The following is a 9,794-nucleotide window of genomic DNA, read 5'->3' as shown; positions in this document are numbered from 1 at the left end:
TGTTCCGTTCTGCATATACTGAACGGTATCTGCAATAGTTGCCAGGCTTCGGTCCCAAATTGAGCACGGATCAATCGAAAGCAGTGACCCGTGCAATAAGGAAATGAATAAAACGCCCACGAGGTCGCCGTTTCTCTAGACCCTTTGGTTTAGCGTGCTATAAGCCCTTTTCTTTAATGTCCCGAAACTGTACACTAAATTATGAGGGACATTGTTTGCCGAGGGCATCAGTCACCGCCTATGAAATAGTACACGAATTTCTTTGCATTTCGGCCCGAGCTAAATGTGGCAGCCAAGGCTGGGAAGCCAACCAGCAACCTCGCGCTGATCTATTTGGAGCTCGTTACGTCTAAATGCGGGGCTCACATTTTTGCTTGGATATTGCTCCGCGACTATCTTTTTCATCAAGAAGCATCAGTGCCCTGGGCAGACGTGTGCGCCAGCCAAGTCTGACCACACACATGACCGTCCACTTGTTCACTTGCATGCGCAGTGTGTTGCATTTTCGGCTCGTATCTCACATTTGATCGCTCCTTCCCCCCTCCCCCTTATTTCTCTTTTTTCGCGCAACCGTTTATTGAAAAGCAAAAGACACCGAAAGGCAATTTTCACTCGTCCACAGAACCTGCTTGGCGACAGACACGAATTGGGTGCCGGACTAGTGACCGACCGCAAGGTAAGCTGGCCCCTCGCATCAACAGAACTGCGGCGTTTCTGCTAGGCTAGGACAAACGACCTAAGTGCCCCTCAATGCAATCCATTTCCCGCTAGAATAAGTATGTGCTTGTGACGTATGAAGTAAAACGTGGCGCAGGATGACCCCCAGTGATCGAGAGGGACATCGCTCAAGGCCCATCTGTTATGCTTCTACGCGTGATGGTAAAGTGTAGCCGAAATTACTTCATGCATAGTGGTTACGGAAATTAGCCTCATTTCAGTTACTGTAGGTGCCTGGTACTATAATAGCGTGATCGGGTAACGCTGGCTGAACCAAGTGGCTGCGTTTTCAGCACGCGCAAGTAATCGTAAATAATTCTGTGAATGTAAAATACTATTTTTTGCTTCGAAGACTCGATTGCTTGCAATGCCCCTGGTATATAATTATTGGCGGTTTTCATTGACATTTTCGCACCCACCGTCCTACGGTACTAAGGCGTCCGGAAACTGGGTGGCCACGCGACAGGCGCGTTTCGATTCAAGCGACACATCGATAAGCAAGAATCGCGGTGATCTTAATTAAATAGGATGTGTGGTGCATTGAGGTCATGGTGGCCGCCTTGTACCTGTGCTAGCGGTCCCATGCCCTCACGTGCAAACTATCTCTACTGTACCAGACTGGCAATTTCCTGTTTCCCATGATCTTCCTGGCTTCTTGAACGATATTTCAGTCCGTGCCTCACTCGTTTCTTGTGTTCTGCCACTTACTTTTCTTTTGAGCTGCATGCTCAGAACTTGATGTTCCTCTGACGCATTTTTACAGAACTGCCATGGCGGACCAACCCTCAAGCAGCCGAAAGCTCAGAACATTCCCCTCCACCAAAATTACATTCCGCAAATTGCGGACCTCGAGCGCCGAGTCCTCCGAGCATTCGCGGCGCGTGTCTCTCACTGCTTCCGCGGAAGCGGACGACGAAGTAGTTTTGCTCAGCGCCCAGGGGACCGCCGAACGCGAGCCTGGAGCCGAAGGCCTCACTCGCTCTCGGAATGAGGCGCTCACCGTCCAAGGTACCGCCGGCACTACGACGACTGAACAACCCCGACAAGGCGGCCTGACTCCCGATCGTCCCCAGCACTCGTCTGGCGCCAGCCCGCGCAAAGGGGTTAAGGCGGCGGCTCTGAGCCGCTCGCGCCAGAAGGTTCACAGTGGACCCGAGACCCAAAGCGCCGGGCACAGCGAGTGCGAGCCCGACGATGATACTGAGCCTGGACCCGGAACTGGCGTAACGCCCGAGGTCCAGCCTCTTAAAGAACGCGCTCCCTCCCAGTCATCCGATAGCTCGGACTTGTTCCATAACTATGGGTCCATGCATCGCAGGTGGTTTGAAAGACCCAAATTTCGCATTTGTTTGGTGGCGATCATATGCCTTGTCTTCGTGACTGCCATCATTGTCATTGTTATCGCTGTCATCCACAGCCTGAAGCCGACGCCGGCCACTCCAGTACCGCTACCTCCGTGGCTTCCGTGGCGCAATCGCACGGATGACAACGGGCTTCCGCGTCTACTGCTGTGGGAACCACGTGTGTCGCGAAATCCACTATCTCTGAGCGTCGATAACGACGCTGGGGCTTGGAGCGACACGCTTCAGTGCGAGCTCGATGGACGCGATGTCGAAGTATGCGATATCACGAACGACCGGCGCCGCCTGATGAGGAGTGATGCAGTCGTCTTTTATGCTGAGCTCTTGGACCAGTACGACATCCCTGCCCAACGTGCGGCTCCTCAGATGTGGGTATTCTGGGCGCGGGCCCATCTGCCGCCCACGGGAAAGGGAGGACGGTTAGTAAATTCATCCCTGTCTCTTCAACTGGTGACGAACTTGTTCAACTGGACTATGGGCCGCCGTGAAGACGCAGACGTTGTGATCCCGTACAAGACGTTGCGCTGCGACGCGTCCGCAGACGAGCCAGTCTCGCCTTACCAGTCTCGCCTTACCGAGCAGCCGCGGAGAGACGCCGCGTGGTTAGTGGATGACTGTGAGGAAAACCGGTTCGAAAGCGAAGTGCTCCATAGCACCGTCGATGGTGAGGGCTCCGTCTATATCCGCCTCTTTCCAGCTTGCGGAGCGTCCGAGTGCGGCTCTCCGGCGGAGTGCATCGGCTACATTGCCCAGCGGTATCACTTCCTAGTGGTCTCCCTGGAGCCCGTCTGCTTCCAGAGCGCGTACGAGCTCATCTATGACGCGTTCGAGTACGACATCGTTCCCGTCGTCCTGACACCACCCGGTGCAACACTGGAAGTGCCAGAGCATTCAGTTGTGAGCTCGGCAGAGCTGCATGGTAAGGGAGAACTGGCCAAGTACCTGCGAACCTTGCTTGACGACCATGAAAAATACAACAGCTACTTCGCATGGAAGCGCAACTGCTCCGTTGTAACTGCGGTCAACTTGCTTTGTCCCCTGTGTCACGCACATTGGGAGACGCCGATGCGACGGCCGCCGCATCCGAACGTCCTGGAGTGGTGGACGCGCCGCACCAACTGCCGGGACGAGCCGCTTTTCGGCCTGGACTCTGAGTTCATGCAGGAGCTGTGAAACCGGGAATTCGCATTGTGCTCGAGACTAACGTCTGCCTCTTCTGGCTCTTGTGTTTGTTCTCCTGGGCCGTTTTTATTGTACTTTTGCAATTTATATGCGCTAGCCGTTGTACTCTTTGTGCATTTGGTGCTATTTATGGCCCTCTGTTCATTGGCAATACACTTTTACACGTAATTCTTTGCAGAATAAACTTTTAGTCCGCGACTCCTCTCCGTCTTGGCGTCCTGTTTCAAACGCAACGCCGGTCATAGTTTGAGCGCAGCGCTATCATCCTACAAGCATGCGACACCAACAATGACGTAATACAGCTGCTAGCGAATGTAGGACGGCGACGCGCTGTGATCGACACAATTTACCATGCTGCTTAAATGCGACCATCGCCTTCGGTTGACTGGCAGTGGCTTCAGCAGTGGGCTCAACAGAGGCAGTTCGCGTGTGCGTTCTCTCGCCTATTCGTCGGTGTTCGTAGCCGGCGTTGACCAACCAGGCGGTCACTGCACCAAAAATATAGCATAGAGAAAGAAAATGTATAAGAAGGGACACTCGGCGAAAACTGGCAACAGGAAATATTCACGCGACAGGCGTGGCTATTTCAGTGTGAAATGGGGTTAACAAAAGTTTCATTTTTTTTTCTTTCCCGGTAAAAGTAAAAATATCTGCGTATAAATTAAACTTTGCGGCCCACTTTAGTTGCCTAGCGACAGGCGAATCGGCGATTGATGGGCCATGCGTCATTCGCAAGACACACCGCCGAAGCGACCGAGACCGGCTGCGCATCTGAGCGTTGGCCTTTTCGGCGACTCGTCTGCCTGTTCTATTTTTTTATTTAGCCTGGTTTGGTGGGCTCCCGCCGCTTTCTTGCGTTCCTTCTGAACTTCGACACGGCACTGTGGCACTATTGGACTACGGCAAGGTGAGAAATTTCGTTCGACAGTCTGCGACGCATTTCAAGCAATTAGGCTCGCGGAACGGCACCTATGGCTAGACTTGTGACGCAGTTAACTAAAAACAGCGTGGCCGTCATGGCGCAGTTAATTTAAATTAATGACTCGTACTAGGAGATGTTTACCACGCTTTCTATGAGCCCCAATATTATTTTCTTTAGGCAGTTATTTGGGCCCACTATTCGCACAGGACGCTGTGACGCATGCAGTTTAGCGTGTACTGAACCTTACTGCGACAAGTTTTGGTGCTTTCTCTGGCCCCCAACATTATTGTAACTAATTTCGTGACTTCTTAGGGTACTTTTCAAGCCTGGCGCTGTGACGCGGTTAGCAAAAAACAGCTCGGCCGTGGTGCGCAGTTAAGTTTCGCGCTTTAATGCCCTGGCAAGTTCACGGTGCTTTCTCTGATGCCGAACATTGTTGAAAATTATTTTCAGTACGTTTTTTGTTACTTATGAGGCACGCTCACCGCGCCTGTCGTGACGCAGCGAAAAGCAGCACTGCCATGGCGACAGTTAGTTTGGCGCGTACTGAATCTTACTGCGACAAGTTTGTGACAATTTTATGGCCCCGCGACAATTTGTTTTCTTTCTGTACTCACGATTGTCGGAAACGCGACGAGCAATTTCCAAGGGTGATAACACGGGAGTGTGTTGCATGCGCCGGCAGAACGCGCACAAGATAACGCCAAGGAGCTCAAACGCCAGGAACTTGTAACTCGAAAATTCTGTTTTCTGAACTACTGAAGACAGGCTTAAATTTGCACCCACGCATTTGTCTGAGTGCGAGTAGAAGAAATTCTGCGAGTGTCCAGCATAGTCTGGTTCAGAGCCTATGTTGTGACCTCCTCTGTGTATTCGTAGCATACTATCGCGTCGCTTGTAGCCAAGTTCTGGAAACGCGCAGTAGCCCGTGTATTCGTGTTCTCTCAGTGCGGGAAGTAAAGCCCGGGAAGAGGGGAATGCTTGTAAATACGATGTTTTCGTGGTGTGCACGGGAATCGTTTGAGGTGATTCGGGTATCTTGTACGCCGTGTGCGTAAAAGCGAACTGCTCTTGTTTGTAATGCTACCCATTCACCACTTTCGTACGCTTCGCCTCTACACGCATTATCCTTAGATGTTATTACCAAAATGACATTTGCTTGTAATTTCATTTTTTAAGCTCGCGTCGTCCGGTAGAGCTTCCTACGCGAACTACTGCTTAGCAACCTGGTGCTACAACGTTGAATGAATGCACAAAAAGACCGCAACGAGCATTTAAAAAGAATAAAATAAACATTTCCTCATCTCTCAAGGCATCTTGCGTCTTTATGAAATTGCAAGTGGCACATAATCGATTGAGGCTTGTGAAGATCGTTCGCAATCAATTTTAATAAACGATTTCGCACGAAGATCGCGCGCGGTTGAGCTGTTGAAACAAACAAACAAACAAACAATAGCGCAGCCGGCGTGACCCGTACCAGCCAGCATTCAAAACGCGAGCGCCCAAAACAGAAACCGGAAGTGTGATTGAGGTATTAACGCCGACGGCTTGGTGCGCTGCAGTCAATTCGGCCGCTGGGCTCTATGGGAGTGTCCGCTCTTCTATAATTTCTTTCTCTATGAATATAGACTGGCGAGCACTGTAACAATGCAGTTTTTCATTCTGATCCCTCGCCACGGCGGAGAGCGCGAACCAGATGACAACGTTCACTGGCGTGTTGCCTTCAGAGCGCCATTAAATGGACCGAAGTTAGAAATCTCGAGCAGTTATTACAAAAATGTACAAGAAAAACTAATAAACAGTCATGCGCCATCAAAGCATTAACCCCCGCAGGGGCGTCTGCGTCAGCAGGCGTTTGGTGTGTTGCGACACCACGTACCCGAGCACATGGGGGTTGGACCCTCCCGCGTCTAACCGTGCGCGGCTTAGCCGTGTCCGGGGAAAAGGGGATCCCGAGGATTGAGCTGATTCTGAGTGTCAGGACTTTTAAGGCCCCTCGGCGGAGGCAACCCATCCCTTTGGCCTCGGCTTCACGTAAACGGTACCCCCGGACTGACCCACCCGGGGGAAATCGGTAGTTGCCTCTTCCTGTCCCCTTCTCCACTCTTCGTCTTTTTCTCCCACTTTGAATCTTTCCTGTCTTCTACTCACTTCATTTTACTTCTCATTTTCCAGGCAGTAAGGGTTAACCGTGTGTATCTACCCAACCTTGGGTACATATATTAGGTTACAGCGGCATTGTATAGCTGACGTATACAGGTATATTCCTAACCTCGTAGCGTCCCCTTGTTGGGCTGGGTGGTGGGTGGCTACCATCGCCGCTGAATATTCTAAGAATGACATGGCAAATGCATTCCCCCCCCCCCTTCCAAATCGTCCTAACAAAAGAGGGCGCACAGAAGCTATTATTGCTTTCACTTTAAAAACCAACGTAGAAACCTTCCCACGCTACCATGTCATCCACAGTGAAGGACCTCTGCCAATGAGAAAAATATCCCCATTCCTAGCAGCAATATGCCTAGCAGAAAAAAATGGAAAACAATACAAGGTTTCAAAGATGTCAAGTGGGGACCTCCTCCTTGAACTCAAAACCAAAGACCAAGTAGAAAAGCTCGCTAATCTCGCCAGTGTCGGTGACATCAAAGTAACAATCTCAGCACACCGTTCGCTTAACACAAGCAGGGGCGTAATATCAGAAGAAGATTTCTTAAATCTGAGCGATGAAGAACTCCTGGAAGGTTTCCAAGAACAAAATGTAATCAAGGTTCAAAGAATAACTCTCCGAAGAAATGTCGAACAAATCCCAACCAAACACGTTATACTTACCTTTGGTACCAGTATTGTACCTACTACACTTGAAGCAGGCTATCTAAAGATCAACGTAAGACCATATATCCCAAACCCGAGGCAGTGTTTCAAGTGCCAGAGGTTCGGACATGCATCGCAATCATGCAGAGGTAAATCGACATGTGCAAAGTGTAGCGCCAATGACCATCAGTCGGAGAACTGCAATGCTGCTCCACACTGTACAAGCTGCAAAGGAGATCATCCAGCATATTCACGATCTTGTCCTTGCTCGAAGAAAGAAAAAGAGATAATTACACTTACGGTGAAAGAGAAGATTTCCTTCTATGAAGCAAGAAAGAAACTAGCACACTTACCTCAAACGACCTACACCAGTGCGGTGCGACAGGGGACAGCACCGCAGTCGTCTCAGAAGTCTACAGGGACTGCAGACAGTGGCCCAGTAGTAACTCCATCCGCCCCTTTGGTGGCAGCAGCCAGTGCTGTTCCATCATCATCATCATCAAAGACGGGCCTGCAGACCCCGGATCCACAGGGCCCCAGGCTAAATCGAACTCCCAGACCTGAGACGCGCGTCTCAACGCCTCGTTCTCGACCATCCAGCGCCTCGTACAAGGCTATGGAGGTCGACACAAAAACTCCGGCGTCATCGACGCCAAAAGATCAGCGCTCTCTGAGCGCACTAAGAAAGACAAGATAACAATAAATACGCGAACAAAGGGACTGGTAACCTGAACGGTTACCGTTGTTTCAATAGTACATTTCCGTTATTAATGTCACCTACAGTTGCTTAGTACACATATATAAATTAACATTCTCACTTCTGCCGCTATGGCTTTTATCATGCATTGGAATTGTAGAGGACTGATCCACAATATGGGTGACATTAAAGACATAACAAATAAGTTTTCGCCAGTCGCATTTTGCCTACAGGAAACAAACTTAGGCCCTAAACACAGTCAATTCCTTAGAGGCTTAACCGTTGTCCGAAGGGACCGCGAATGTTCCAGCCGTTTGTCAGGTGGAGTGGCTATAGTGGTGCAGGGCGGCACTCCTACCCGAAATGTCCAATTAAATACATCTCTAGAGGCCGTAGCTGTCACCATTCTATCCTAAAAAACCATCACCATTTGCTCACTATATATTCCACCTCACACACATTTTACTACTAAAGACTTAGAAAATCAAACAGATCAGTTACCGGAGCCATTTGTCTTAGTAGGAGATTTTAATGCTCATTGTACTATTTGGGGCAGTGTCAAAACTGACCAAAGGGGGCAACTCGTTGAAGATTTTATTCTGTCAAATAATATTTGTCTTTTAAACTCGGGTGCGTCAACTTACTTCTCACCGACTTCCCGCACATTTAGTTCCCGCACATTTAGTTTAGATTTAGCTTTTTGTTCGCCCTCTCTTTTCACTGATTTTAAATGGGTAGCTCTCGGCGCCTCATATGGTAGCGATCACTTACCCGCACTCATCGAACTCCTACCATCACCACAAACCTTACTAACTAGACCACGCCGATGGAAAATACAGCTCGCTGACGGGCAGGTTTTTATTGAAAACGCGAAAGTGGAACATGTCTTTTCGCCAGAGCTTAATATTGACGAACTTAATCAAAATATCACTGAAGTTATAATCACAGCAGCAGAAAAGGCGATACCGCAGTCATCCGGTATTGTGCGCAAAAAGCTAAATCCTTGGTGGACAAACGAATGTACTGAAGCCAAAAAAGAACAAAATAGGGCCTGGGGAATCCTACGGAGGTACCCCACTTATAAGAATCTTCTAAATTTCAAACAGGCCAAAGCCAAAGCACAATTTGTTCGAAGAAATGCAGATAAATTATCATGGCAAAAATACATATCTTCCATCAATAGTACAGTCACATCAAAACGAATGTGGGACCAGGTGAGGAAATTTAGAGGAGAGTATTCATCGTACACAATACCGTTACTTACAAGTCCAGACACACAAACAACAGTACAAGAACAGGCAGATATTCTTGGCGAACATTTCCGTGATGTATCCAGTTCAGGGCATTATACAAAAGAATTTTTACAGTAAAAACAGTCTGCTGAAAAACAGAAGCTGGCCACGACTGGCGCGTCAAATGAAGCATACAATTCCCCCTCACACAACAAGAAATAAACAGAGTCCTTTCTGCAGGGAAAACAACAGCTCCAGGTCACGACCGTATTCACTACGCCATGCTGGCTCATCTATCTCAGGCATCTGTAGATGCTCTCCTTGAGTTTTTCAACATAATCTGGGAATCTGGTATAATGCCCGAAAAGTGGAAAAAAGCAATAGTAGTTCCATTTCTAAAAGCCGGTAAATCCCCAACATCCGCAAGCAGCTACAGACCCATAGCCCTCACAAGCTGTTTGGCAAAATCATATGAAAGCATTATCAATATACTTCAAAAACTACTTCAAAAACTTGCATCTATCGGAATCCCAAATAGCTTGCTTACCTGGCTTGAACACTTCTTAAAAGGGCGCACACAGTTTACCTCTGCAAATAACCATAATTCATCTCTTAGCAGCGTAACATCGGGTGTGCCACAGGGCGCTGGTTTATCGCCTCTACTTTTCCTCATCTACATCAATGACTTACCTGCTAACATTAAGAACAAATTACGTCTTTTCGCGGATGACTGCGTCCTATATTTCCCAATCAAAGGCTCGATTGAAATCGCCGCTCTACAACAGGACCTCGATTCCATCGCAGTACGGTGCGAGAAATGGTACATGCCGCTTAACCTTACTAAATGCAAAGCTCTGTCATTCACCCGCAACCAC

At 49.0% G+C, this 9,794-nt stretch overlaps 1 protein-coding gene across 1 annotated transcript; it reads left to right on the top strand.

Moving 5' to 3' along the window:
- The first annotated feature begins 584 nt into the window (after positions 1-584).
- On the top strand, positions 585-3,456 carry LOC126517514 (alpha-(1,3)-fucosyltransferase C-like). The gene is made up of 2 exons (XM_050167246.3): positions 585-676; positions 1,481-3,456. Exon 2 carries the CDS (start codon positions 1,488-1,490, stop codon positions 3,249-3,251), a length of 1,764 nt encoding a protein of 587 aa, XP_050023203.3. The 5' UTR covers positions 585-676; positions 1,481-1,487; the 3' UTR covers positions 3,252-3,456.
- Positions 3,457-9,794: the final 6,338 nt, after the last annotated feature.

The sequence above is a fragment of the Dermacentor andersoni genome, chromosome 11, assembly GCF_023375885.2.
Source record: "Dermacentor andersoni chromosome 11, qqDerAnde1_hic_scaffold, whole genome shotgun sequence".
NCBI lineage: Eukaryota > Metazoa > Arthropoda > Arachnida > Ixodida > Ixodidae > Dermacentor > Dermacentor andersoni.
Note: the sequence above shows the minus strand (reverse complement) of the source record. Positions and strands in the feature narration are given on the sequence as shown.